General features: G+C 48.8%; 1 protein-coding gene and 1 long non-coding RNA gene across 3 annotated transcripts; one reads left to right on the top strand and one right to left on the bottom strand.

The window, feature by feature from the left end:
* Positions 1-70: 70 nt before the first annotated feature.
* LOC148129634 (uncharacterized) lies at positions 71-1,169 on the bottom strand. The gene is made up of 2 exons (XR_015750843.1): positions 1,014-1,169; positions 71-872 (listed from the first exon to the last, which is right to left on the bottom strand). It is a non-coding gene; the product is annotated as an uncharacterized LOC148129634 (long non-coding RNA).
* On the top strand, positions 1,146-23,821 carry IL4R (interleukin 4 receptor). Of its 2 annotated transcripts, XR_015750842.1 has the most exons (10): positions 1,146-1,401; positions 10,657-10,789; positions 13,054-13,217; positions 13,733-13,890; positions 14,815-14,965; positions 20,094-20,193; positions 21,406-21,484; positions 21,554-21,594; positions 21,778-23,616; positions 23,647-23,821. XR_015750842.1 is itself a non-coding variant. In XM_026683592.2 (9 exons), the coding sequence occupies exons 1-9, from the start codon at positions 1,146-1,148 to the stop codon at positions 22,661-22,663; spliced, it is 1,968 nt and encodes a 655-aa protein (XP_026539377.2). In that variant the 3' UTR covers positions 22,664-23,821. The 2 variants fall into 2 exon arrangements, 1 of the variants encoding a protein (XP_026539377.2); XM_026683592.2 differs by having other exon boundaries at positions 21,778-23,821.
* Positions 23,822-27,941: the final 4,120 nt, after the last annotated feature.

Raw genomic sequence — 27,941 nt, 5'->3', positions numbered from 1 at the left:
CAGCTTGATATTGTGGTTATGGCAAAAAATGCTGGCTATCTAACACACACATAAACTTGAAAAACCATCAAAGGATTCAAAGTGTTTATTATGCAAAGAAGCAGAAGAAACAGTGGATCATATATTCGACTCATGTAAGATGACACTAATTGATTATTAACATTTTTTTTATTATTACACGGTTGCCAAAATGATATCTAAAAATTATCATGTGCAAATTAAAAAATGGTAGGAAAATAAAGTAGGTAAAAATGAACAGGTTAAAATATTGTGAGTTCTTGGGAAGAACACAATGCATCTGACAGCAACACCAGCTAAAAAAACTGGTAGCAGTGGCTTCATATTATGCACAGTGTACAGAACATACGGATGATTGTGATGAGCCACAATAATGTATACCATACTTTAGCCCACTTTAAGTATATCAATGGGGTGGGATGTCTCAGCAATTTAAGATGCTGAGCTTGTCAGCTGGAAAGCCAATAGCCAGTTGGAGACCCAAGGGTTGCACGATGGGGTGAGCACTTGTGCCCCTCCTGCTGCCCCATGGAGCAATTTGAAAGCATGCAAATGTGAGTAGATAAACAGGTGCTATTTTGGTGGGAAGCATTATAGTCATGCTGGTGACATGATCATGGACAACATTGGCTCCTTCAGGTAAGAAACCAGAGTTGGACGTGACTTTAACTTTTTAAGTATATGAAAATGATCACAGATAACCTGTTACATGAAACCATTAAAACGGACATTGAAATAACCTCTATAGGCAGCTGGGAGTTCCCAAGGGTCTGTGGAGGAGCCCCCTGGGGGTCGTCACCGGTCGTTTCCTGCCTGGGAATTTCGGGGGTCTTTACTCCCGTCCGGGGCAACTGCTGAGAAATAACAGAAAAGCATCTACAAAGATTGCTGGCGCTTTCAAGGCACGTGGATTGGGCCCGGCTCCCCCCAAGCCCCGCCAGCCGGAATCCCAGCCCAGCGGCCCCTTGACCCGGACCGCCCAAGGCCCTTTCTACCCGCACGGCCTCCGCTTTGGGCCAAAGGGCGCAGGCGGGCCGGTTAAGGCAACCGAGGGCGGCTGGGGAACGCGGGCAGCGTCCGGGCGGCCAGCAGCCTCCGAACGGCAGGAGCGGCGCGCGGCAGAAGGGATGCCCGCAAGCCGGGGGGAAGGGCGAAGGCGGGTCCCGGCCTGCCCTCCCTCCCTTCCCTCGGCCTCCGCGGAAGGGCTCGGTCCCAGCAGACGCCGCCTCCGCCCGCGTGGCGGCCCGCCCTGCGCTTTCGCGGAAGAGGCAGCGGGGCCGCTTCTGGGAAGCCGCGGCAGGCGGACGGCGCGTCCCGGGCGTCGGGCGTCGATGGGCTCGTGGCGCAGCGCGGCGGCGGGGCTGCTCTGCCTCCTGTGGCACCGTAAGTCCGGCGTCGGGTGGGCGAGAGGGGCGCGGGCGGCGGCGGCGGCGGGCCGGGCAGGGTCGGGCTCTCGCCTCTTGCAGAACAGAGCGGCGCGGCCCCTCGCCTCCCCCGGGTCAGCCTCGCCGAGGAGCGGGGTCGGAAACGGCGCCGAAGCTCTGAACGCGCCTCTGGGCTTGGCTCCCAAACCTGCCTCACCTAAAGAGACCTCGATGTTCTCCTTAAGTCAGTTTAGTGCTGAACGAAACAATCCACAACAGACCAGCATTAATTCAACAGGGTTAACTTCAGATTTTACACTCATGATAATAAAAAAGGAGGAAAGGGGCAAAGAAGAACTAAGAACAGGTTGACTCTACTGTTCAAAAGTCTTCCTCCTCTGGGCGATTCCTCAAAACAACCACAGCTTTCAAAGGGCGATGTCTCCTTTTCCTTCTAGTGCGAGGTCATAATTCTTTCAGCCAATCTCCACCTTGTCTTGATCCATGGGGAATTGTGAGAACAGGGCCAGGAGGAACATGCTCAGCTTAAAGTGGCACTAGATGCCATAGAAACATTCTACTACAGCATTCATATGTTGGACAGAGCCAAATTCTAACTTTGTTTTAAGAGCATGGAAGTTTCATGTTGCTCAAAGCAATTCTTTCCTGGTTTACTAAGACGAGAGATTCCAGTTTGTTAGTCCGGTTTCCTCCGTTTCCTTCCACTGCTATGGGCAGCCCGGGCTCTCTGACTGCTCATTCAGCAAGCGGTTCAAACAGACATGCCCTGAAATAAGACTTTCCCCAAGTTCTTGGCATTGCCTCTGTTGCGTTGTCACCACAGTCACATGATCACAATTTGTGTGCTTGGCTGTCAGCCATGTTTACATGACCACCATTTGCAACCTTCACAGCCAGCCTTTGACTAGCAAAGTCAATGGGGAAGCTGGTGGGAAGCTGCAGGTGGCGGTCATGTGACATTGTGCCTAACAGCCCAGTCATTCGTTTAATCACTACAGCTAGATCCCATAAACTGCAGTCATGTGACTGCTTGCTTTATGACTGCCTCTGTGACAGAGTAGTCTCATCTGCAGTTACTAAATGAGGATCACCTGTATTAAAAAGGGATACTATACCACAAGTTTCATTTAGTTTCTCCAAATCTTCCTAAGCTAGTAGAAATACCGTGTTTCCCCAAAATATGACCTACCCCAAAAGTAAGCCCTCCCTGATATTTTGGGCTGGGCCTAATTATAAACCCTACCCCAAAAGTAAGCACTAATGAAGTGGGTGGCCATGGCCAGCCCAGGAGACAGCCTTTCTCTTCCCTGTCACCTGGGTCCTTTAACCCAGGTGACCCAGCCCGCTGATCCAGCAAGAGCCAGGAGTTGTGTCTCTCCGTGTGCCTGGAACTGTTCCCCACCTCTACCTGGCTGCTGCTGCTTGAGAAAAGGACAAAAAGGCAGGCAATTCTGACAGATTGTGGGATGTGTTTGCTTACAGTAGAAGCGAAGCGCAGCCTGTCCCTTTCAAGCAATCCAATGTCTGTTTGGGGTGTGTGTGAGAGAGAGAGAAACACCGGAGGGGAGTAACAAGAGTTGCAGGAAACGCTGTTTTGAAAGGGTTTCCTCACCACCCTTTCTCTTTCTCTCTTGCCTCTGTCTCTCTCTCTCACACACACACACAGACATTGGATTGCTTGAAAGGGACAGGCTGCGCTTCCCTTCTATCATAAGACTCCCCCCCACCCCCACCCAAGCCTTCAGCATATCCCAGGATTGCAACGCTGAAGGTTCGGCAGGAAAATGCTGTTTAGAGAAGACAGATCAGCTGTTTTGCGGAGGACCTTCCTTCAGGCTCTGAAAGAGGCGCAGATCGGCTGTCTAGTGAGGCCATGGACACCCTAAGTGGGAGGAGCAGCTGCCGCCCCCCACCCGCCCCCCCAAATTAAGACCTGGTGCCTTTTTGGGTGGTCCAAAAAATATAAGACCCGGTCTTATTTTTGGGAAACACAGTTAACTGGAGCAAGTCTAAGATGAATCAGATTTGGATTTTTAAAAACAAAACTGCAAACATTTCAAGAATAGAACTGAATTTATATCTTAATTGGTAATTGTGAAAGTAGCTATGTTATTCTAAAACAGTGGTTCCCAAAGTGGGCGGTACCGCCCCCTGGGGGGCAGTGGGATGCCTTAGGGGGGCGCTAAGAGGCAGCAGGGGGGCGTTCGAGGCCCGGCAGGGTCACCCCATTGACTGTTGCACCGCTCCGCTCCGATACACCGCATTGTAATGGGCTCCAGGAGGAGGAGGAGGAGGAGGGATTGTAGTAAAGTGCACTAAATTTGAGTGTGCTGCACAGGTGCTGCAAGAACAGTGAACAGCCATGGAGCCGGCTGTGGTGGGGCCTGGAGGGTGCGCACGAGAGGAGAAGGAGAGGGAGAGGGAGGGAGGAAGCCTCCGCCACGACTTGCACTCATTCCTCAGCCAACCTGGATTTCCAAAAACTCGCCAAGAAGAAAGAAAAAAAGCTTCTCACACTCTCAGAAAGTCCTGCATTCTCTACTTGGAGATCTTCGCTATCCTTTTTTCTTCCTTCCTTTTGGAAATCCGGCTAGCTGAGGAACGAGCAGACGCCGTGGTGGAGGCTTCCCTTCTCCTCCTCCTCTCGTTCTTCAGCCAGCCCAGATTTCCAAAAGGAAGAAAGAAAAGGGGACAGCAAAGAGCCCCAAGGAGAGCACGCAGGGCTTTCCGAGAGAGTGAGGAGAGACACAGACACGGGGAGAGAGAGAGAGAGAGAGAGAAAGAGATGAGGAGGAAAGGATGGAGAGGGAGATAGAGGGAGAAAGAGAGAGATGGGAGAGGGAGGGAGGAGAGAGAGAGAGCAACCTGTTCCCCAGAGAAAACACAGAAAACCACAAAACCAGGGGGGTCACGTGACTCAGTGGGAGGGACATTGAGTTGCCACGCCCACCCATGTCTTGGGGCTCCCGGTGTTTTGTTTTCTGTGGGAAACAGGTCCAAATGGCTCTTTGAGTGTTGAAGGTTGCAGACCCCTGTCCTAGGGGGAGGCAGAGGAAGGGGGGCTTTGCCGTGCCTGACAGCAAGTTCACAGGGTGCCCCTCCTGCCAGGGATCAGCCTCCCAAGCTGCCCCCCCTCTCGGGGCACTCACGTCGTAGAGGGCGGTGCTGTTCCCTTCTTCCTGGAGCAGGGCAGGGTTGAGGAAGCCCAGGGCGGGCAGCTTTGCTCTACTTTCGCAATGTGCCGCCACTGCATTCGATGCGCCGGCTCCGCAGGCTCACCCCATTGAGTCCCTTGCACCTCTCCGGTGCAACAGTCAATGGGGTGAGCCTGCGGTGCCGGCACCTCGAATGCCCCCCTGCTGCCTCTTAGCACCCCCGAGTGGGCTGGCAGAGGGGCACTAAAAGGCGGCAGAGGGGTGTTCGAGGCACCAGCACTGCAGGCTCACCCCATTAACTGTTGCACTGCTCCGGAGCCGGTACCTCGAATGCGGTGACGAACTTTCCCAGTGTCGCCGCTGTTGTGTTCTGTGTCTGTCTGTCTGTCTGTCCATCCATCCATCCAAAAGGTCTGTCTGTCTGTCTGCCTTCCTGCCTACCTACCTGCCTGCCTGCCTGCCTATCTATCTACCAATATATATATCTGCCTACCTACCTATCTACATGCCTATCAATACATCCATCCAAAAGGTCTGTCTGTCTGTCTTCCTGCCTGCTTGCCTGCCTGCCTATCTACCTACCTATTTACCAATATATCTATCTACCTACCTAGCTATCTACCTACCTACCTGTCTTTCTCTGTCTGTCTCTCTCTCTATCCATCCATCCATGTTCAAAGTGCTGGCCCCGCAGGCACATTGGGAAAGTAGAGCAAAGCCAGTCTGGGATGGACGGAGGGAGGGAGGGAGGGAGGGAGGGGGAGAGGGAGAGAGAGAGAGAGAGAGAGAGAGAGAGAGAGAGCTGATGCATCAGGTTGAAATGAGGCCTAGTTTAGACTGAGGCCCTTTTCCACATTGAAACCTCTTTGGCTTCTATTAAAGGTTTTGTGGACGAACCATGGTCAAGTCTATCAGGAAGCTCTCACATTTTGTTGAGGCTTTAAACAGGATCCATTGGACCAGATCTCCACCCTAAAAAATTACTTTTCCCCAATGTTTTAAAGTGCCAATTCTGAAGAAGGCAAAACCAAAATGTACTGGTAAATTACAAGGAGAACACACACACACAAACACACACACACACACACACACACACACACACTCCCTCCCTTCTAACCCTGCTGGAGCAGGTGATTAGACTAGAATAGATATCTCATTATTTTTCTCCTCCCTCCCTCCCTCCTCCTTTATTTCTTTTTCTTTCTCTCCCTCCCTTCCATCCCCCCATCTTTCTTCATCTGTCCCTTTTCCTTTCCCTTTTCTCTTTCTTTTCTTCCTTCTCTCTTTCTTTCTCTCTCTCTTTTCTTTCTCTCTCTTTCCCTCTCTCAGGCTCATCCCATTGACTTGGTGCACTGTTTCGCTCGGACTTGCTTGGGCAGGTCCCTCCGGTGCAAGAAATATAAGAGGAAATAAGTGTCTCAATGTCTTTTAGATTTTAAAAGAGCTCTGAGCAAACGGTCCTTTCTGCAGAATGCAGTTTGCAGCCAAACAGGATGTGTGCAATGCCTTCAGGTGGGGCAGCATAGATCCTTCTGCTTCTGCGTGAAATAAATATATTGCCTAGGTAAAGAGAGGAGTTCAGGTTCTGGGTTCCTCCACCCCCAGCAACTGATGGACCCAGCTGGGTTTCAGAGGGAGCTGAGAGAAATAGCTGCCCATCCTCTACATGGCCCAGCTGAGGCATAGGGAGTCAGACGGAGTCTTAGGCACATCACTCCATACAGTTCCCAGAGGAGTTGAGGGAGCTGGAAAGGGTCAAGAGATGGAGGAAAAGGAAGAACGAACTCGACCAAACGTGAGTTAAGGCCACCGTTACTTGTGGTGGTAAGAGCAGCCAAGCTCTTTGCTCTGGTTGCATCTGCAGAATGCCACCCAGTGGCCTTGTTTAGGGTCAGGCGGACTCTTCTCGGAAAGGGTGACCCAAACATCTATCTACAGGGCTGTGCGGAGGAATTTTCCAGGCGTCTGGAGATTAAATCACTCAGTTCTCAGTTGAACACCAAGTGTGATACAAGCCCTGGGAGGCTTATCCAGTTATCTGGGAAGGGTTTGATTCTGCTGGAGCTGAGGAAGGGGACAGGATCCTTCGGAATGCAAACTGCCACCCCCTGCGCATTCGATCTATGCTGCTCCTGGCTGCTTAAGGCGCTGGGGATGGGTCCAAGTGATGGGGAATTCATCCTTGTTGGATGGGGTGTTCCCAGTTCCTTTTAAAGAGGTGCTGGTGTGCTCCCTACTTAAGTGGCCACTGCTGGCCCCACCATTCTGGACAACGTTTGTCCAGTCTCCCATCTTCTCTTTTTAGGGAAGGTGACCGAGAAGGTGCTGGAGGAGCAAACTGATGACCTGGGCTCTTTTCAGACGGGTTTCAGGTCCGAATATGGGAGTGAAACGTCATTGGCCTCTGTTGTTGCCCTCATCTGTGGAATATTCTTCTTCCCCAACCCCCACCCCCACCCGAGAGGAGGCAGGCCCTCAGTCTCCCGGCCTTCCGAAAAGGAGTTAAGACATGCCTCTACAGCAGGGGTCCCCAAACTTGGCAACTTTAACACTTGCATACTTCAACTCCCAGAATTCTGGCTGAGGAGCTAGCTGAGGAATTCTGGGAGTTGAAGTCCACAAGTCTTAAAATTGCCAAGTTTGGAGGCCCCTGCTTTACAGCCTTGCAAGGGGGGGCTGGGGGAGCTGGCAACCGTGGGGCTGCTTAAAATTCCCTAAAAGCCCCCCTCTTGCCTTTTGACTAACTTTAAAGTCTTGCCTCCTCTTACAGTGTTTACCTTTCGTATACACTGTTCTGTATTGTAACATTTTATTGTATACCACCCAGAGACCCTCTTTGAGAGAGATGGGTGGTTCAGAAATACGAAAACTACATAAATAAAAACCTTTGTTCAAGATGACGAAAGGGTGTCGACCAGTCAGAGCCATCTCAAGAGCCATGGTGTCCCCTCTGGGCCACAAGAGGCTCCTTCAAGCTCTAAGAGAAGCGAGACCCCATTTGAGAAGGGGGAGCTAAGTGTGCAGATACATTGACAGCAATGGTCCCTGCCCTCTGGTACATAGAGCAGAAAAGACACCTTCCTGTTTAGGACCCTGTTTCTCAACCTTGGCAACTTGGAGGTGTGTGGACGTCAGCTCCCACGCCTTGTCCAAGGAGTCATTCTGGAAGCTGAAATCTGCACATCTTCAAACTGCCAAGGTTGAGAAGCACCATTTCTGTGCAGCTCCCTAAAAGGCTGAGCGGCAGGAAGAGGGGCTGGAATTCTTCGGGGAAAGTCAATGTTCTAGTGTAAACTTGTTCAGGAGGCTCCAGCCTCGCATTGCGGTATGTGAGGTGATCTCTGCCAAGGTTTGTTCCAAACCCACCCAGACACCTGGGGAATAATAAACAGACATTTGTCATGAAGGATAATAAATAAAGAAATGTAGTAAAATATAGCATTAAGTAGAGAGTTACTCTATAGGCATGTCTTATCTTGATGTTAGGCAGTTGTTTTCTTATATATGTAGAAGTATTAATCACTCTATAGGCAGTTCTTATCTTGCTGTTGTAGAAAATATTTCTTTAATCTTTCACGTGTTGCAAAACAAGTAATAACACATGCCTGCAATCAGTTACACCCCTCGCCTATTGAGACACATGATTGTCCCATCTAAATCAATCTGAATGGAATATTACCCCCCACATCTGGAGCAATACACAGCTTTTGAAGTATGTTGTCAATAGCCTCCTTAAGTGGTCATTGTGATCAATTAGCAGGACAATAGGAGGATAATGAAAGATAAACAGTCCCAGAGGACATTTGTCTTTTGCAGGAAAGTTAGAGTGTTTTACAATGCAGTTACTCTACTTCTAAAGAATCTTAAAAGTATAAGAAGGCTTTACATTTCTATATGCTTTTGTAACCATCCTCACATATCTATCTTATGTGTATGCGAAGAAAGGTCTTACCCTAACCTTGTGGATCAATTAAAGTTAGATTTTGTTCTTCAGAGCTTCTGCTTAAGTTCATTTTTGGCACATCATGATCTTAAGTTATAGCCAAACTTTACAGTCAGAGTGTATAAACATTCAGTCTCAGAGGCAAACCGCAGACTGGCCTGTCCAAATGCCAGGTTTGTTTTTCCTGGTGCAAAGTAGCCAATTATTGGACAATGCAGAAAATTGCAACCTGTTTGTTCTGTACAGTACAAAGGGGAAGGGGGGCAGTGTAGCTTTTATACGCCTTTGGAAAACAAAGGCAGGTGATCATTAGCAAGCAGCAGGCAACCAGCCACAAAGGATTCACACCCCTGGCAGAGGCTGCGCCTTCCAGAAGGTGAGCTCCTGACTAAAGCAAGACAGCCCTCGGCCTTTGTCCTCCCTGGTGGGGCTGGTAAAGAAGTATGCAAAACTCAAACTATCTGCAGCACGAAAGGGGAAGTTAACCTGGTATTAACTGCTGGCCTGGTTCAAGTCTTTGATAAGGCTGTCACTTTTCCAAGGATTTTAGGGCATGGATGTGAGGTCCCAAAAGAAAACAAAATGGGGCTGTGTTTGCCAGAATAGGGATGTTGCTGAATTGTTTGTGGTGATGGGTTTGTCTCAAGGGTTGAGAATGATCTTCTGAGGGGGCCACTACAGCCTGTGGTCCATTTGGGGGAACTGTGGCCATCGAGAGAAGCAAAATCTTGGAATGCTGGGGCTGGTTTTTACTTCATAGGCGATGCAGCCTTTAGATGGGCAGGGCTGCAACTGAGCCCCTCTTTGCCTGTGGCTGTTGCCAGATTGTCTTCCTTCTGGTTTTTCTGTTGAGAATCCTTAGTTATGTATCAGAGGTGTGCTTAGATTGCTACTGTTGATGTTGCAACTCTTTTCAGTAGGTATTGCCGCTAAATTGGATCAGCTTGCAACTTTCAATATGGTAATTTGTTATTCAATTTCTTTAGCCACAAACTCGACCAAGTGACTCTGGGCGGCTTGCACTATCATAAATTCTGTGGATTAGTCCACATAGAATGAGATGAGTCCATAAATAATCCCGTCCTAGACCTGATTTGTGTAGAATGAAGGCATGGAAAGCATCTTCTTCTTCTTCTTCTTCTTCTTCTTCTTCTTCTTCTTCTTCTTCTTCTTCTTCTTCTTCTTCTTCTTCTTCTTCTTCTTCTTCTTCTTCTTCTTCTTCTTCTTCTTCTTCTTCTTCTTCTTCTTCTTCTTCTTCTTCTTCTTCTTCTTCTTCTTCTTCTTCTCCTCCTCCTCCTCCTCCTCCTCCTCCTCCTCCTCCTCCTCCTCCTCTTCCTCTTCCTCTTCCTCTTCCTCTCCTCCTCCCCCTCCCCCTCCTACTCCTACTCTTTCTTCTATAGATAATTGTGATTGTTTTCAGCAATTAATGCACTCCTAGATTTGGCAACAATATTCTTGGAACAATATGTCCCTGCAGTTGCCTTTCCACCCAGAGATTCATACTTACTAGGTAGTGTTTTCTAGATAAGTTCACCATCAATCCATCAAAACCTTCTTGTATCTGCATTAATTACTGTTACAGTTATTTTCTCATAATGATAACATATTGCCCCATGTGAGAGGGTGGGTACCATCCACCCTTTTGGCTCGGGCTATTTGACAAGCAGGAGGAGGGGTCACTTCGGCTCTCTGGGCTGAGGTGAAGGAGGAGGCTCCCCCACTTCCATGACAGAAAAAGGGGTGGTGGTGGCATAAGTCGTCTGTGGCATAAGCAGACCCATCTACAGTAAGTCTGCATCCAAAATCAGGAGATGCCATTGTCAGAGAAAGCCCTGCTCCGATCCTGGGCAATTAGGGAGAAGAGCTGGGCAGTAACATAGATCACAGCCTCATGTTTATAACAAGTGCTATTTATAACCAGGAACTGGACTACAACCAGGCTGATGTTTTGCTTATATCCAAACAAAGAAAGTTACGCAGGCCTAGGGAGGGCCCTGCTCCTTCGGTCGAGGAAACCCAGCCATGGAGCGATGTGATCCAATCAAGAAATGTTCCCTAGGATTCTTTCGCTTTTCTGCACCTTAAGCTGTGCCAGACTATTTGTCCGAACGTATCAGCTTCGTCAAGTAACTCCTCTTCTTTTGTACTTTCCTAGTTGCATCCTCAAAGAATGTCCAGCCAAGGTGCCACACCGATTTTGCCACTGAACTGGTTTGTCATTGGGAGGTGGATGCCGTCACCAACTGCAGTGCAGAGTTTAAAGTACTCTACCAGTCAACTCTTGCAAAGTAAGTATTAGCAAAGCCGTGTGTTGTGGTTGAGGGGCACAAAGCTGTGTGTTGAGTGTCCAAGGGTAGGAGGTGTGGGGTCAGTTATAAAGCAGGGACTCTTCTAGTTGCAGGGACTGGGGAACCAAGCGGTCAATCAAACTCCTTGGAGTAGCTGTGCAACTTCCTCCATCTGTGCTCACTCTGCCACAGGGAATTGATTTGGGCCACTGACAGGATGACTGTCCAGCACTCTCTCCTGTAATGATGCTTACATGTCCTCAAGAGAGTATCAAGTCATTCAAAGGATGTGGCAGATCATCTGTCCCCGACCTGCTTCTTCAGGTTTTCTGGTGGTGCACCCAACATGGCTGTAATTGTGTCCATCCAACTTGCTTGATGTTACGATATTGTGTCTTGTTTCTTCTGGCAAAATTTCAGTTCCTTCATGAGATGTTTGGCTCTCCTATTTGGCAGAGGCAAATTAACTTTTGGGTAGACTGGTAAGGTACTGTGGTAGCCCCGAGGAGACAGTCTGCTCCCCAGCATCTCCATGTTGGTCCAATGGAAACACCTGGATGGTTAACGCAGGGCAATGAAAGCTCTGCAAGATCTCTTATAGGCGAAGCGGTTTGTAGTCAGAAGGCAACCAGCACCTGTCTGGTTCAGCAGTCATGAATGGGCTCTAATCACAAAAATCTCAAATCTCAACAAATAAATGCTCTGTCCTACATATTGGCAAAAAAAATCAGAAAATAAAATACAGGCTGAATAGTCAAGACCTTGTTGATGATCCAAACTCTGTCAAGGACCTTGGAGTACTCATCTCTAATGGTCTAAGTGCTAGAGCTCATTGTAACTACATAGCCAAAAAGCCATTAAGAGTTGTTAACCTAATCCTGCGTAGCTTTTTCTCTGGTAATATCACACTACTAACTAGAGCATACAAAACATTTGCTAGACCAATACTTGAATACAGCTCATCAGTCTGGAACCCGCATTACATATCTGATATTAATACAGTTGAGAAAGTCCAGAAATATTTCACAAGAACAGTTCTCCACTCCTCTACTCGCAACAGAATACCTTATGCCACCAGACTTGAAATTTTAGGCTTAGACAACCTAGAATGACGACGACTCTGGTCTGACCTAAGCGTAGTACATAAAATTATCTACTGCGATGTCTTACCCATCAATGACTACTTCAGCTTCAATCATAACAATACAAGGGCACATAATAGATACAAACTCAAGGTAAAACACACCAAACTTGATTGCAGGAAATACGACTTCAGCAACAGAGTGGTCAATGTCTGGAATCCTCTACCTGACTCTGTAGTTTCTTCCCCAAACCCCAAAAACTTTAACCTTAGACTGTCTACTATTGACCTCACCCCTTTCCTAAAAGATCTGTAGGGGGCCTGCATAAGCGCACTAATGTGCCTACCATCCCTGTCCTATTGTTTCTTTTTTTATTTGTATCAATTTCATGTATTCATAATCATGTTTATACTTATACATGTTATCTAATACATAGGAGCCTCTGTGGCGCAGTGGTTAGAGTGCAGTATTGCAATCTACTTCTGCAGCCAGCTGCCGACAATTTGGCAGTTCAAATCCCACCAGGTTCAAGGTTGACTCAGCCTTCCATCCTTCCAAGGTGGGTCAAATGAGGACCCAGATTGTTAGGGACAAGAGGCTGGCTCTGTAAACCGCTTAGGGAGGGCTGTAAAGCACTATGAAGCGGTATATAAGTCTAAGTGCTATTGCTATTGCTAATACATGTTTGACATATAAAAATAAAAAAATAAAAAAATACAATTAGAGCAACTCAGCTTGTTGAAACTAGTAAGGAGGGACTGGGGGAGCCCCTTCCAACTTCCAACTCTGTTACGCTGCTACTGTTTCCTTCTTGAGAAGAAATTTTCCCAGGGCATCCTGGGTAATGCAGACCTTAAGAGGTTGCTGACCACTGCTGCCCCACCTGGGAAAGTAGACTCTCTCAGGCTGTGCTTCCCACACCCCTTGTGGAGGGGACTGGGCTGCCTCTAGCAGGCCCAGGAGGCTCCCTTCACTTCTTCAGGGGAGCAGATCCGTGACGGTTGCCTGATCCTTGTAGTGGACTGGATGAGGGGCTGCTGCCTGCAAGATCCGCTGCTCCCTTCGTGGACAGAGGCATCTCTGCAACCTGGGGGATGCGAGGGTATTTGGCGCTTTGCAGACCATCTCTGGCTGTGCAGACATGGACAAAGGGTTGTGTGCTCTCTCTTGCCATTTTTCCAGGAAGCCACAGGAGTGCCCTCTGCAGGGCCCAGGCACTGCCCCCAGGTGTGTCTGCGTGATTCCAGGGGACAAATTCAAAGGACTCGAGTATAACATATCGCTGGCCAGGACAGAGAACGGTGCCAAGGTCTGGAGCAACCGGACCTGGGATATGGACTTAATTGGTGAGAAATCTCTTTCCACTCCGGGACCATCCTAAGCCACAGCAACTTTGGTTTCAGGTGGCAAAAGGGGCATCTGTTGGCCTGGAGGAGTTGCTGGATAGGAAAAAGGAGGTGGGGAGGATTCATTTGCAAGATTGGGTGCATCAGTTCGTCTCTTGGCTCTGCTTCCAGAATGGCGCTGGTGTTTGTTTCCCATACAAAGGCCCCAAAGAATTCTGTAGTGACATCCTAACGCTTGATATCTCAAGCCTTCTTCCTTTTCTGCTTGGAGAGTTCTCAGCTGAACAGAGGGGGTGGGTGGGAAATGGAACCTGGGGGTGTAAATGACAGGATGGGCAGGAGCCACGGTGGGGCTTCCTCCAACACTGAGACGGAAAGTCCCTAAAGTGGAAGAAAGAGAGAAGATACAGGGAGGCTTTGAATTGTGCTTCTTGCCCAGCCAGTGCCCTGCCAGCGGGGTTCTCCTTCCCCAGACGCCTCTCCCCGTCTCAGCCTCTACTTCTTCCCCACCACAGTGAAGCCCAGGCCCCTGGTCCACCTGAGGATCGAGAAGAACAAGAAGGACCGCACTTTCATCCTTACTTGGAAGAGGGACTACGCTGTGTCGAACTCACTCTATACATCTGCAGCGAAGTACGAGGTTGCCTATTGGCCCCAGAACCACACAGGGAAGGTAAGGCATCCCCGCTCCCCGTTTCTACGGGTGAGGAAGGCAGATTTGATGGGTTGGAAGCTGAACATCCTCTCGTGATGGTATAGTTGCTCCCTCAGCCTCAAACGAGGATAGCTGGACTTTCTGTCAATTCAACCCTGAGCTAGCCAGGAGCTTACAGGTAAATCTCTTCTTCTTTGGTGGCACCTGAGAAGGAGAGCTCACCTGCTTCTAAATTAGAGCCCGGCACCCTCAGCCAGTCTGTCCTTTGAAAAGAAAGCAGGCTCAGGCATTTCGAGGTCGGGTGCCTCAGACAAACGTTTCCTGTGGTCAGATTGTTCTTCAAATGCCTACGGATTGCCCTGCTATTCAGTAGCATATTATGAACACGTGCAGAAATGTAGGCAGGGCTGGGGGAAAATTTCAGAACATTTTGAAAAGCTAAGAAAATGTTAAAAATCCATAAGTGACAATAGACGTACAAAACAATAAAGCACACGCTTTAAACTTCATTATCTGCCAGGTCCTAGAAGCCAGCAGGGTCTTCCCTTCTTCCCCCGTAGCCAGGGCCCCGAAGTAGAAAGAAAGGGGCCACTTCAGGATTCAGGCTATGCATCGCGTGGGAGCCCCCTAAGGCAGATCAGCCCAGGGGGTCAATTCCAGAGGAGAACAAAGCCAGCTTTGATCAACAGTCTTGTGGTCTGACTGGGCTCGATCTCCCCTCCTTCTTGGATCCCAGTGGATCAGGGAGGAGGGTCTGTCTCGGCTTCTTCCAAAGGTTGTCTTGCTTCCCAAGACTTAAGGAATTTTTTCAGCCCTCTTGGCTAACAGGTCTTGCCTATTTCTCTCAAAGGTATCTCCCTCACCTGCTCCACGTGTGTGTGTGTGTGTGTGTGTGTGTGTGTGCGCGTGCGCACGTACTGACATGTGTTTTTCTCTTCCCAGAAATTAATTGTTCCAGAGGACTCATCCCATCATACGATCTTTGCAGACAAGCTCCAGTCAGACTCCACCTACGAAGCGAGTGTGCGCTATGGGTTGAAACTCTGGGGAGAAACCTGGAGTGAGTGGAGTGCGACTACTCAGTGGCTCAATGGTGAGTGGGCTCAAGGCCACTTTGGCTCTGGGGAAGCTGCCTCTCCTGTTCCCAGGGCAAAACAACCGTGGAACAGTCTGGTGGGAAACGGAAGAACTTCCTGAGTGTTTACCGGTCACAACTATTCTGAATTGTGCACCCATCATCAACACTTCAGGAGGGGAAGATCTCTAAATGGTTTCAGCTAAGCGTTCTTTATATTTTTAAGTAGATGCTGTAATACTGCAATTAGCTGGGCGCAAGATTAAAGGGGGGATTTTTCTACAGTATATAATTCCTGTTCAACAAAGAATGTTTCCAAGGTTAATTAACAACTTTTCTTGTTGGAGGGTGGTGTTAGATTGTCCCCATTCAAGTGAAATAATTTCCCCTTAATTTATTAGATTCCTTCAGGGAAAGGGATTGGAGGTAATCTATTGGTTTAATTGTATTGTGAAAAATGCAATCTTGTCTACAGTATATAATCACAAACAGGAATTATAGCCTAAGAAGAATTAATTAATTACTCTTTTAGATATTTTAGGCTAGTAATAAGACAGAAACAGCAACATTTTGCTAAAGGAAGCAATACTTTTTAAAAGCCAATTTATCGTTCTTTTGGCACCAGAATTTGCACTCTGCAAGAGTAGCCAGCCAAGACTGGAAACACACAAGTAATGGAAGAGAGTGTTTTGGTGAAGACTTAAAGCGCTGTCCATTAGAAGAGATGGGACAAAGGAAGGAGAGGAGACCACATAGAGATCACCAGTCCTGCAAAGCTAAAGGAGGGAAGCCTTTTTTTCCCGCCTGAAGAAATGCAGAGCTTGATGAGGTTCTGAGGATGGAATCCTGAACTTAAAAATCTCACGATATGCTAAGTCTCCTTCATTTCACAAGAAACGCTTTAAAAGAATGCAGAAATGGGTTTGCATGTAAAATTCTGGAACTAGTGGAGCCTTAGATTGTGGCAACCACTCATATCCTGTCTCAGGCAAGACATGAAGAAATATGATGGGCTGAAGAGGAACCCACTGAACCACTGCCTGATGTGGGGCTGTGATGACCCAAAGGGGCATGGCACAAAGGCAACACAGTCAGATAATCAGTAGGAGTTCCTTTATTAGCTCCAACTTTGTCCCAAATGTCCTGGATATCTTCTTGCTGGAGAAAAACTCTCCCAGGAACAGCCTTTGGCTGCAGAGACTCAAGTCCAAAACGTGGTCAACAAAAACTGTAACAATAGTCCAATCAAGGCAAAATGAGGTAATTAGTTCTGCAGGGCAGGAGCAAGAATTCCAGACGTGAAGGAACGGCAGTAATTCAACACAGTTGGGAGGATGGCAGGAACGCAGATAAGCAAAGTCAACACAATATAAACTCACGTTTGTTCCCAGCAGCTGCCGCACTCAGTATACATCTCTTTTAAACTCTCTTCCCAGCTGCAGCTAATGAAGGGAATCAGGGCCCCCATAAGCCATGCAACCCACGTTGCTCTCTTCTCCGTTCCTCCCTGCATGCCCTAGGAGGGGGTGGGCCTGGGTCTTCCTTTGAACCCCCTCTCCCTTGTTCTACCTCTTCCCTGTTCTGCCCAGCCGGACTTTGCCCTTCTCCAGTTTCTCCACAGCCAACAGAGCCACACTCCTACTCCCTGTCAGCTGTTCGTCTTCCTCCTCAGATTCAGTCTCCGACAGGGGCATGACAAGGGCCATCCACCTCGTTCTGTGTCCCCAGACTCCTAGTCTTGCTCCCTCTAACTTTCAGTCCTTGCCCGAGCCTTCACACCATCTTCTTCCTCTTGGTGCAAGAAGTGCATGGGGTCCTGGGAAGCAACAGCTGCGCAACGGATGCGACTCCTTCCAAATGCCTGGGAGCTCTGAAGGAGAACATCTGTGTTTCTGGACTGACATGGGTGCTCCTTTGGCAGCCGTTCAGATCAGCCCTTTCCTGCTCCTTTTAACTCATCCCGCTGAGCCCCCTGCACTTCTGAGGCGGCCCCGGCCTAGTCCCTGGGTAGAAACCTGGTCCTGGTGAAATCTGTTTCCTCCTCAGGCCAGAGACTCACTTACAGATCCTTCACCCAAACCAAACAATAGGCTGCAAGGATAATGTAAGATTGGGTCATTCTAAGCCTCTTTTTTCCTTTGGCATCCTGCAGAATTGTATATTTAATCTTTGGTTTCTCACCCCGTGTCCTCAGCGTCACCTGTTCCAGAGTGGAAGTGGAGGTGGGGCCTTCTTGGAAGTGCTGAAAGGACTGTTTTATAAGACCGCGGCCCTTACAACACGGCAGTTCCAGGAAGGCTCCATTTGCACCATTCAGGAGACCTCCGGAAGATAAACTTCCAAGTGGCCTCAATGGCTCTCAGTGCAAGTGCTAACAACCAGGTGATTGGAAAAGCACCTTTGGGGTCTCTTTCCTATCAGCTCATTTTGATTTTGGAAAAGCACCTTTGGGGCCTCTTTCCTATCAGCTCATTTTGATTTTCCATTTTTTTGGCTAAGATTTTTATTTTTTCTTCATTAAGTTTAATTCCAACTATTTTACCAAATTCTTTCAGTTTTTCCAATAATATATCTATTCCCTCCAAGGAATTTTCAACTATTAAAACCAAACAGTCTGCAAATGCTTTTTATTTTATATAGGTAACTACTTTTTTACTTTCACCGCACTTATTCTTTCATCTTATATTATATCTCTCGTAAGAACTTCCAAAGCCAAACTGAACAACAGCTGTGAAAGCTCATCTTGTTCCTTTTTGTATCTCACAAGGTTAAGGCAATTTACCATTGTCGACTATTTGTGTTGTTTGTGAGATGTATCAGTTTTACTTATTTGATAAAAGTATCTTCAAAATCCATTGTTTCCAAAAATGTTAAACAAAAAAATCCATTTCAAACTGGCAAATGTTTTTCCACAGGGAAAAAATATCAACATGGCCTGTTTTTGATTATGTTGCATATATTGATTATATTCTCGTATGTAAAGAATATTTTATATTGCCCCTCATCTGTCTTTTAGGCAAAAAGCCACATTGATCTTCATGTACAAAATCCTTCAAAACATCTTCCATTCTTTCAGCTAAGACCATCGTAAATACTTTATAGTTTTAGTGCAGTGAAGAAATTGACTGATAATTTTTTGGTATAATAGGTACTTGCCTTTCTTTATGAATGAAAAGAATTTGCTCCTTTATATATACATTATAACTACTGTATATAATCTCTATCTCTATATCTATCTATCTAATTAACTTTTTGTAATTTTAATATCATTTCCCCCATCCTTTTTTCCTCAGTTTATATATTAGCCATTTCCACGGTATATTTGCTGATTCAAAAAAATTTTGTTCAACAAAATTCATTTTTGTTTCTATTTCTTCATCTATCAGCTTAAAAACTGGCATTGCAAACATTTAATTTGTTTTAAAATATTTTTTCTTTCAGATGGTATTTTAAATCATGTTCTTTTACTTATATCTTTATAATCTTTTCTCTGTTTCTTCAATTTAGTATTCTGAAATATAAATTGTCCTCTCAAGAATACTTTTTTGCATACCAACCTCTTTTTTACAGTTCTTAATTGCTTGATTGCTTATAGCAGCATCTCATGTAATCTCCATCTATATATTCTATATTTCTTCTTACATATCAGGATCACATTCCCATTAGATGTTATAGCTATATATATATTCAGTGTGACTGTTGCTGTAGGGATTCAATCAGATTGTCTGCAGGCACCCTTGAAGTTATTATGTTGGTTTTTAATTGTCTATTGATGATTAAACTATTGATCTATTAATCTATTGATGCCTGTGAGCAGCATAATCTGCTGGGTTATGGAATAGCCATTCCTTAGCATTTAGGACCAACTTATTTTTAATAGAACCACTTGTATTTCCAGTGAAGCTTTTCCTTCTGTTTTATCATCACTTTTTGATTTTGAAGCTTTATTTGTTTTGAAATCATGGTTTTCCCATCTGCCATTTATTGTAAACTTTAATCTCACCTAAGATGTGCTGTTATCTTTGCTTTGGACAGGTTAAGGGCTGCTGGAAGGACTGACAATTCCCAGATGATAATTCCATTATTTTTGTTAACAGAATAACAGAATTGGAAAGGACCTTGGAGGTCTTTAGTCCAACCCACTGCTAAAACAGGAACCTTATATCGTTTCAGACAAGAGGCTAGCCAGTCTCTCCTTAAAAACCTCCAGTGATGGAGTACCACAACCTCTGAAGACAAGCTGTTCCACTGGTTAATTTCTCCTTAGTTCTAGGCTGCTTCTCTCCTTGATTAGTTTCCATCCATTGTTTCTTGTCCTGCCTTCGTGTGTTTTGGAAAATAGGTTGACCCCCCTCCTCTTTGTGGCAGCCCCTCAAGTACTGGAATATTGCTATCACGTCAGTCCTTCTTTTCACTGTACTAGACATACACAATTCTTGTTGGAGAAGACTGAACCAGAGAGAAATCAAGCAGCGTTTAAATTCTTTTACCATTTTCTCTCTGCCACTAAACTGCTGGTTTCCATTTTCTTTCTTTTTCCTTTTGTGTTGAAAATATCCAAACAAGCCTTTTCAGTTGTTCTGAGCATTGTTCATTGAGCTCAGCTCAATCAGAGCTTCATCTTCCCTGACCACAGATCTGCAGTGACCACAGCTATCTCTCTTTTGGCTTCTAGTTTGTCTTTGCTTTCAACAACCTTTTCTCAAATTGTCCTCCATTTTTCCTTCATGGCTTGCAATTCTGCTTTTAATACACTTCCTCAGCAGCCTCCACCGATCTTGAAGTCCTTTCCCCATTAGTCCCTCCTGCTGTGGGATTTGTTCTGAGTTCACCAAAATCTGCTTTTTTGGAGTCCAAGATATGAGTGGAAGTTGCCTTTCTAATGGGGTGGGTCCAAGGAGAAGACGATGTGGAGAATTTCTCCACTCAAAAAGCTATTGTTCTATGGCAACTTGGTTGGGAGGGAGGGTGGGAGGGAGGGAGGGAGAGAAACCTGGTAGTGCTTCTCACCTACACCTGCTCCTCCTTCGTGGAAACATATATTTATGCTTGGCCCAAATTCTCTCCAGCTCAGCCACCTGGGCAGTCCTGAGTTGGTGCTGATTTCCATCGTTTCTCTTTTTGTAACCGTTTCCTTCCTTTGCAGATTTTGAGCCCAGCTCGGAAAATAAATCCTGGGTGCACATTGTCTGGTTGTGCGTGATCGTCGTCGGTCTCATTCTCTTTGGCTACCTCTGTTGCCTGTGGTGGGTTTCATTGATTGGTCTGCTTGTTGGTTCGTTTTATAAGCCTCTTCAAGTGACTCTCAGCCATGGACAACATTTCAATCAGGAAAATAAGTAGGAAATAGTAAACAGAAAACAAATATTACTATATTAGAGAAGCAAACTCAAAAACCAGGGAATAGAATCCCCTCCTCAGGGTGGGATCTGGAATTGCCTTTTGCAGGAGCCTGAAGAGCATTCCTGGGCAACACCCGAGTGGAGTTGAGCAGATATTGGGTGGGGGGTTCTGCCCCACTGACACAGCCAGCGCTAGAACAGCCCTGTCTCAAGAGTTCTTCGCTACAGGACACGGTTTTAATAACCAGGCGCTTGGCTGGATCTAGCAAGATGGCCAGACGTACCTGGAGATATGCAGGTAACCAGGCCCTGAGCCATAAAGGACTTTGTTGGTAACAAGAACCACCTTGAATTTTACCCAAAAGCTGTCTGGCAACTTGTTTATGGGGTGGAGATGCTGCTGGGGTGAAGCGAGGTGCACCCATTACCACTCAGGCTATGCATTCTGCACACGATGCAGCTTCTGAGTGGTCTTCAAGGCCATACCCGTGTAGAGTACATGGCAGTAGTACAGCTGTAGGACTTCCTGATCCCGCAAAGGACACAATTGGTGCACAAGATGGATCTGTGCAAAAACTAATCTAATTATAGCCGTCATCTGGTACGCAAACAAGAGCTACACATCCAGGAGGACCAGCTGGGATGAGCAACCAAGAAGGTTGGCAGGTCCTTAATTACATCTTCCATGAATCCATTCATTCAGTTTGGTTAGGAATGAACCTGCACCTGCTCCTCCCCATCCAAAGCCATCAAGATACAATTTCAAAAGCTTCCCTGGTCAACCAAGAGACACAGTTGGGCATCAACTGACCCCAGGCTGGCCTCATTCAGTGGCCTCCTGTAGATGTTGACCAGACGTGGAGAAGATCCGGCCCTGAGGAATTTCCCCAAGTTCTTAGCCTCAATTTCCTCCCCCCACCCCCCACCCCCGATTGGGGTCCGCCTGAAGGAGAGGAGGGGAAGCAGGCAATATTGTGCCCATTCCAGTGGCACCTAATACGAACCCCTTGCGTGGGGCCTTAAGGCGTTTGGGGCATCCAGCCCGGGGCGTCTGTCCTGCTGCAGTTTCCCTGCCTTTCTTCAGATAATGAAGCGACTTCTTCTCTTGCTTTGCAGGGTGAAGAGGAAATGGTGGGATGGGATCCCAAGTCCCCGCAAGAGCAAACTGGCAGAGGATATCACAGCGGGGAAATGGGTAGGCCTCCCCAGGGGGGCAGGACACCTTCCATGCAAGCCCCCTCAAGCATCTTCCTGCTTCTTTCAGCTTTGGGTTTTCGGCAAGATGGACCCGGCTCCTTGCAGACGGTAGGTAGAGCGGGCAGCTGGCCTTGCCTCCAGGGAAGGCCAGGGCCGGATCGGCTGCTCTGACGCTGTCCCTGGCTGCATCACGGAAGCCCAGGGAGAGGCTGGGGGGTGGGGAGGCCAAGGGGCCTTGTGGCAGCAGGCTGACCCTCCGCGGGCCTTTCCTTCCTGACATCCCCACTGCAGGCCGTTTCCGAGCAAAGGGGCTGCCGGTCTCCCTCCCCAGCCTCCGTGTGTGACCCGGGAGCCCTTCCTGGTCCCCGAAGAAGTCTTCCTGAGCCAAGGCTCCCTAACCGCAGCAGGCAGCAGGGCCGGAGGGGTCAAAGCAGGAAGCCCGGAAGAGGCAGAGGAAGAGACGGAGCCCGTGGAGATGCAGATGGAGCACGAAGACGCTGTGGCCGGCCTCTTCAGGGACCTTGTGGGTGGCGTCCTGAGCACAGGGGATCCGGGGGGCCTGGCAACCTCCACCCAAAGTTGCTTTACTCCAGAGGAGCCCGTCTGCCTGCAGGGCCTCTCCCAGCCGGCTTATCAAGGCTGCCGAGTGGAGGCCGAGGGCTGTGGGCTGGAGCTGCCTTCATCCGGGCCAGGCCTGTACGCCCCTGAAGGACAAGCCGACTGGCTGCCTGGGCTGGAGAGCTTGCCGGCCGATCCCTCCTGCACTGCCCTCCCTGCCGCCCGCTTGGCTCTGGGCTACAAGTCCTTCAGCAGCCTGGAGGCTCAGCCGGCGAGCGGCTTCTGCCCGGCCTGGAGTCAGTGGCCTGGCCTTGCCCAAGAAGGCCAAAGCCAGCAGGCCTGGGGCAGCCCCGGGCCGGGTCTTCTGCTGCTGCCGGACACTTCTGGAGGCTTCCCAATTGGTCAAGACGCCTTCTCCCTTTACGGAGCCACTGCCCCAGAAACGTGGCTTTTCCCTCCCCAGCCAGGAGGGGCCTTGGGAGCTTCTGCTCTGCGGGCCTCTGGAGGGCCTGAGAGCTTGCCCGGGCCCAAGGCCACTTTCTTCTCTGGCTACCGGGCCTTCAGCTGTGCCCTCCAGAGCAGCCTCGCCTCCCCGGAGTTCTCCGTGGAGCCTGTCTAGAAGCCTTTCCTCCGGGCATCGAAGAGAGCCTTCTCGGGGGCAGGGAACTCATTGAGCACAAAGGGGGATTGTGCTTAAACCCGGAGAGAAATAGACGTTGCACCTTTTCAGGTAGAAGCAGATGAAGCCCACTGCTGAAAATCCCATTTCCCCACTTCACAATTGGCAGCTCTCTGGACAGTCAGCAGGGAATATGGGTGGTGGGTCAAGCAGCCTTTGCAGGCTGCATCTGCCCGAGCTTGTGCCCCTTTCCAGTTTCAGGTCTTCCTAGAGCCGTGGCTACAGAAGGGGGCCTGGCTGACGCCCTGGGCCCCTTGCCTCCCCCTGGCTCCCCATCCCCACTCTGGCTGGGAGTTGAACCTCCAAGACCTCCATCCCTCCAGCTGGCCTTCCTTACTCTTCCGGCAGCTGGAGAGCCACCGGTTGCAGCTAGGAAGGGAGGAGGAGTGGGAGCCAGGGTCCTCCTGAAGGGAGGGGGAAGGAGCTCTGGAGCTTTTCAGAGCTGCTATGCTTGGGGTGAGGAGCACAGTGCAGGTCAGAGCTTCACCCTAAAGGAGAGGAGACATGCTGTCCGGGGGCCAGAGAAGCCACACAAACACACATGCGCTGCAGAGCCATGAGGCCTTTACAAGTCTTCCAGACTTAACTATGCATGCCCACGCACACACTCCCATTACAACCCCAGTCCTGCCTGCACTACTTCCCAGTTTGCTTCCAGGTCCAATTCAAGGTGTTGGCTTTCATCTTTAAAGCCCTTTATGGGACCAGGTGATGAAAGGAACCACCTCGTCCCAGTGGGATTAGCCTGCTCCACTCACTCCGGCAGACGGGGCTTGCCGCAGACCCCATTGGTGAAGGAGCTTCAGCCGGGGGTCTAGGAAAAGGGCCTTTTCTGCCATGCTCCCCCTCCGGACCATGGTACCTCTCGAGGTGGGATCCATCCCCATCCGCCTGTCCTCCCTGGCTCTGCTGCTTAACTTGAGGCCCCAGTGGGGTGGGGAGAAGGCCCCTGATCTTGGTTGCCAGCCTTTTCCTATTTCTCATTAAGGCCTTTGTAGGATTGTATTTCATTGCGAGCGGCCCAGAGTCTCTGGATAGCGAGATGGGTGGCATAATTTTAATAAATAACTAAATAAACAAACCCTTTTATAACCCTGACATTGTACAAGTTGGGCCTGTGTACCTTTTTCTGACTTCACCCATGGTTGAAATGCGTGGCTCGTGCGCCCCCCATGCACAACTTGGCCCACCTCTTTGGGAATTCCCAACATATTGGGCGGGTGGGGGGTCATGAGAAAGGCTGATGTGGCCCCTGCAGGACAGCTCTAGTAGGCGAAGCTGTTTTGCCGCCTGAGGTGCTTGAGGAACAGGAACACTTGGTGGGCCAACATATCTCAAAAGTACCTTTATTAGAACAGCACCTGGCACATCTGTGGATTCCCGAATCTAAACGTTTTCAGGCTTTCCACAATTTCCCAAACTACAAACCCATCTCCCCTTGGTTGTCATCACATCACATGGCCCAATCACGATCCGTCCAAAAGTAAGATCCTTATTTCATCCTGCGTCATACTTAATGGACCTTGAACTAACAAAAGAATTTTATTTAGTCTACTTAGAGCTACTTCATTGAAATCACCCCCCTCCCACTTTCTCAGGCTATGTGGCAGCGTGGAATAGGGCTTCCAAAGCTGACAGGCGCACAGCGATGGCAGCATATCTATCTGGATGTCCAATTCAGCTGTCCAGGCGATGGCCTCTGGCGTTGCTTTGTGCAGATCTTCTAGGGAAGCGGAGAATGCACGGCATAGGCAATCTTGCCCAATATGTTTAACAGTTTGCATAGCAGCCCACAGTTGCAACGAGGGGGAATGTTTCCACCCCCGCTGATCCGGGGCAAAGGCACCTCTTCCGGTAAAGCACTTTATTCTGTTCCATTTTGTCCAGACGGAACAAGGCAGGTCAAAACCAGGTAATTTGGTAGAGGGATTTCAATCAGAAGAGAGCTGGAAGGGACTTTGGAAGTCTTCTAGTCCAGGGGTCTCCCACCTTAGTAACTTTGAGACTTGTGGACTTCAACTCCCAGAATTCCTCAGCCAGCTTTGCTTTTCTGGCTAAGGAATTCTGGGAGCTGAAGTCCACAAGTCTTAAAGTTGCTAAGGTGGGAGACCCCTGTTCTAGTCCAAACCCCTGCTCAACCCGGAGACCCGATACCGTTTCAGACAGATGGTTCTCTCATCTCTTCTTGAAAGCCTCCAGTGATGATGAAGGAGCCACAACTTCTGGAGGCAAGGAAGCGGTTCCACTGGTCAATCGTCCTCCCTGTCAGGAAGTTTCTCCTAAGCCCCAGGTTGCTTCTCTCCTTGATCAGTTTCCATCGGTTGCTGCTTCTCCTGCCTTCTGTACTGTAATATGACCCAGGGATATCGTTGGGACCAGGCTGGCTAAAGAACCATCTTGCCTCAGGGAGGTTGGTCTGCTCCATTCGCTCTTGCAGGAGAGCCCATGCGATGGACCCCATCGGCCAAGGAATCCTAGCTGACGGGCTCTGGGGGGAGGGCCTTTCCTACCCTGCCCCCACTTTGGAGCGTCTGGCTGCCAGAGTGAGATCTGCCCACACCTGCTTGGTGTCAACTCATCTTTACTCCTAATAAATCATCTTTAAGCTTTGAAAATCCAGCTAGAGACTCATGATTTAAATGGAGGTAACGACTGGAGCCCTGACACTTGGCCTTCCAGGAGAGCCTCACAATCAGGCTTCCAATTGGTCCCAGCAGGGGCGTTTCATGCTGGAGGTGGCTGGGAAAGACTCCGTCAGGAAGTGTCTGCATCTGCCATTGGGGGACAGTAGCAAAGGTGGGCCCAGCGCTCATCAATATCTAGATGAGGGGATGGAAGGTGGAACGCATCAAATTTGGAGATGACACCAAGCTGGCAGGAATAGCCAGCTCCTCAGAAGGTAGGCTCAAGATCCAGAAGAATCTTAACAAACACAATATCAGGTTCTCTCCAACAAGATATAATTCAGAGGTGCGTAAAGCAGTGGTGGGATTCAAAAAAAGTTAGTACTGGTTCTGTGGGTGTGGCTTGGTGGGCGTGGCTTGGTGGGCATGGCAGGGGAAGGATACTGCACAATCCCCATTCCCTCCCCACCCCACTAACCTGCTTTCCAGCTCTGTTCTCCTGGGTAGGGCAACCAAAGGAGACCCAGCCGATCAGCTGGAACTCAATGGGAGGCAGAGAAGAGATGGGGTTGGCAGGGCCAGTCAGAGGTGGGATTGGCCGGTTCTCTGAACCACTCCAAATTTCCGCTACCGGTTCTCCAGAACTGGTCAGAACCGGCTGAATCCCACCTCTGGCGTAAAGTAAGGTTTAGACAAGAAAAAAACAAATGTACTGGTATAAAACAGTGCTCCAACTCTGAAGGTTTTAAAGAACAGATTGGACAGCCCCTTGTTGGAAATGGGATATGGTAGGGTTTCCTGCTTGAGCAGGGTATTGGACTAGAAGACCTCCAGGGTCCCTTCCAACTCTCTGATTCTGTGATTCTGTGTGCTCTGTTTATATTTCTGCAAATGTAGCATTCTAACTAGGGTGCCTTCAAACACCAAAGCGCCGAACAGGAAGTCAGGCCAGCCAATCAGCAGGCAGGAGGCACACCTTTGCACAATAGGGATTTGGGAAGGGTTTACCTCCACCTGCCTGCGGCCATCTGCAGCTCTGCTTACTCATCCACCCTTTTGTGGCGTAGGTAGGCAGCGATGGCCCCGTGTGGGTGCAGGCAACTAAACCAGCCTTTGGGGAAAAGAAGACAAGCCTTCCTACCTACTGCTTGTCTGCTTCTTTCCTAGCTTTAACTAATTCCTGTTAATTTTAATGTTTTTATCTCTGTACTTGCACTGTGGTGCAAGCCACCCAGAGTCATTTTGCATAGTGAGATGGGTGGCATATATGTTTTAATAATTGACCAATAAACTAAAAATAAGCGTGGGCTAGAAGCCACAGCCACTGCGAGCAACATTGCCTGGAATTAGTGTAGGCTGCACAACCTGTGCTGCACCTCCTAGGGCCTGATCCCACATGGCCAGCAAAACGTCCATTCAAACCCGCCTCGTCTGTGATTCTTTTAGTCTCCTAGATAAGCCCGTGGTCAACCCCAACTCCCCTTCTGTGCTCCATGCCAGGTCCCGCCGTGTGTTGGCTGCAAGCGCTGAATCCCCGGCAGAGGCGGAAATCCCCAGCTGCTTCTGAGAAAACTCCCAGGGCAACCGTGACCTTTCCAGCCACAGCTTTGCAGCCCCGGGTCTTCCCAGCTGCGGTTGGAGAGAGCTACACTATGGTGGCTTCCCAGCAGGCTGAACGTTTAGGGCTGCATTCAGTTTCCTGCTACCTGGAGAGAAGGCAATAATACCAACTCACCCTCTGAAAGAATAATGCAGAATAAGACCTTGCTGGCTAAAACAAACACCGAGCAAGAATAGTGATCCAATCCTGCTTTTAATTTGTTGCTTTAGATCACTCATGACCCTCTGATAAATGTTGCGAATCTAGATAGGAAAGGCAACCTGTTGCCCCTGTTGGGCTCTTGACCTATGGTTGATGGCTATGTAGAGCAGGGGTCACCAACCTTTTGGACCTCAGGGACCACCAAACTCATAATTTTAAATCCCGCAGACCATTAATATGAATTTTGACTGGCGGTGGCTTGCTGACGTTTTCCAAGGGTCTCTGTAGAAAGCAGCAGAGACCCTGGGAAAATCCCAAAAGAAGTCTGCAGGAAAATCCCCACCCCGTTTTCCTACTGGTCAATCATTCTTGATTTGGGATCGCTAGATACCATCTCCAGCTCCGTTCTCGGCAGAGGGGGGGAGAGGGAGAGAGACAGAGACAGAGACTTTTGGCTTCATGCAAGGAAAGCAGCAGAAGCAGCAGAAGTCTTTCTTTCTCTCCCCCAAACTCCACCAGGAATGAGTCTTTGCTGGCGCAGCCTCTTGGAGCAGGAGGCCTTGCAGGGTCCCAAAGACTCGTTTCTGGTGGAGTTTGGGGGAGAGAAAGAAAGACTTTTGCTGCTTTCCTTGCGTGCAGCCAAAAGCAGGAGAAGAAAGAAGCGGAAAGAAGCAGCCCGGTGACCAGGCCAGGTGTGTGGGGCGAGTGGGGCAAGTTCCCCCCCTTCACCCTTTCCCCCCTCCCCTCATGTTGTTCACAATGCAAGCGACACAAGCCTTGTGTTCCCGCAGCCTTCATTAATTGCTTTGGGCAGTGCAGCCTGGTGTTCCCA

This window comes from Notechis scutatus, chromosome 12, assembly GCF_049901735.1.
Source record: "Notechis scutatus isolate UNSWTSFEM ecotype Mainland chromosome 12, rNotScu1.2, whole genome shotgun sequence".
In the NCBI taxonomy this organism is placed as follows: Eukaryota; Metazoa; Chordata; class Lepidosauria; order Squamata; family Elapidae; genus Notechis; species Notechis scutatus.
Note: the sequence above shows the minus strand (reverse complement) of the source record. Positions and strands in the feature narration are given on the sequence as shown.

What these genes read in the sequence shown, in the direction of transcription:
- IL4R (XM_026683592.2), top strand. Translation starts at nt 1,146, where the DNA reads ATGCCCGCAAGCCGGGGGGAAGGGCGAAGGCGGGTCCCGGCCTGCCCT. An exon ending in GGCTACCTCTGTTGCCTGTG is followed by an intron (nt 20,194 to 21,405) that starts GTGGGTTTCATT and finishes CTTGCTTTGCAG; the next exon opens with GGTGAAGAGGAAATGGTGGG. An exon ending in ATATCACAGCGGGGAAATGG is followed by an intron (nt 21,485 to 21,553) that starts GTAGGCCTCCCC and finishes TGCTTCTTTCAG; the next exon opens with CTTTGGGTTTTCGGCAAGAT.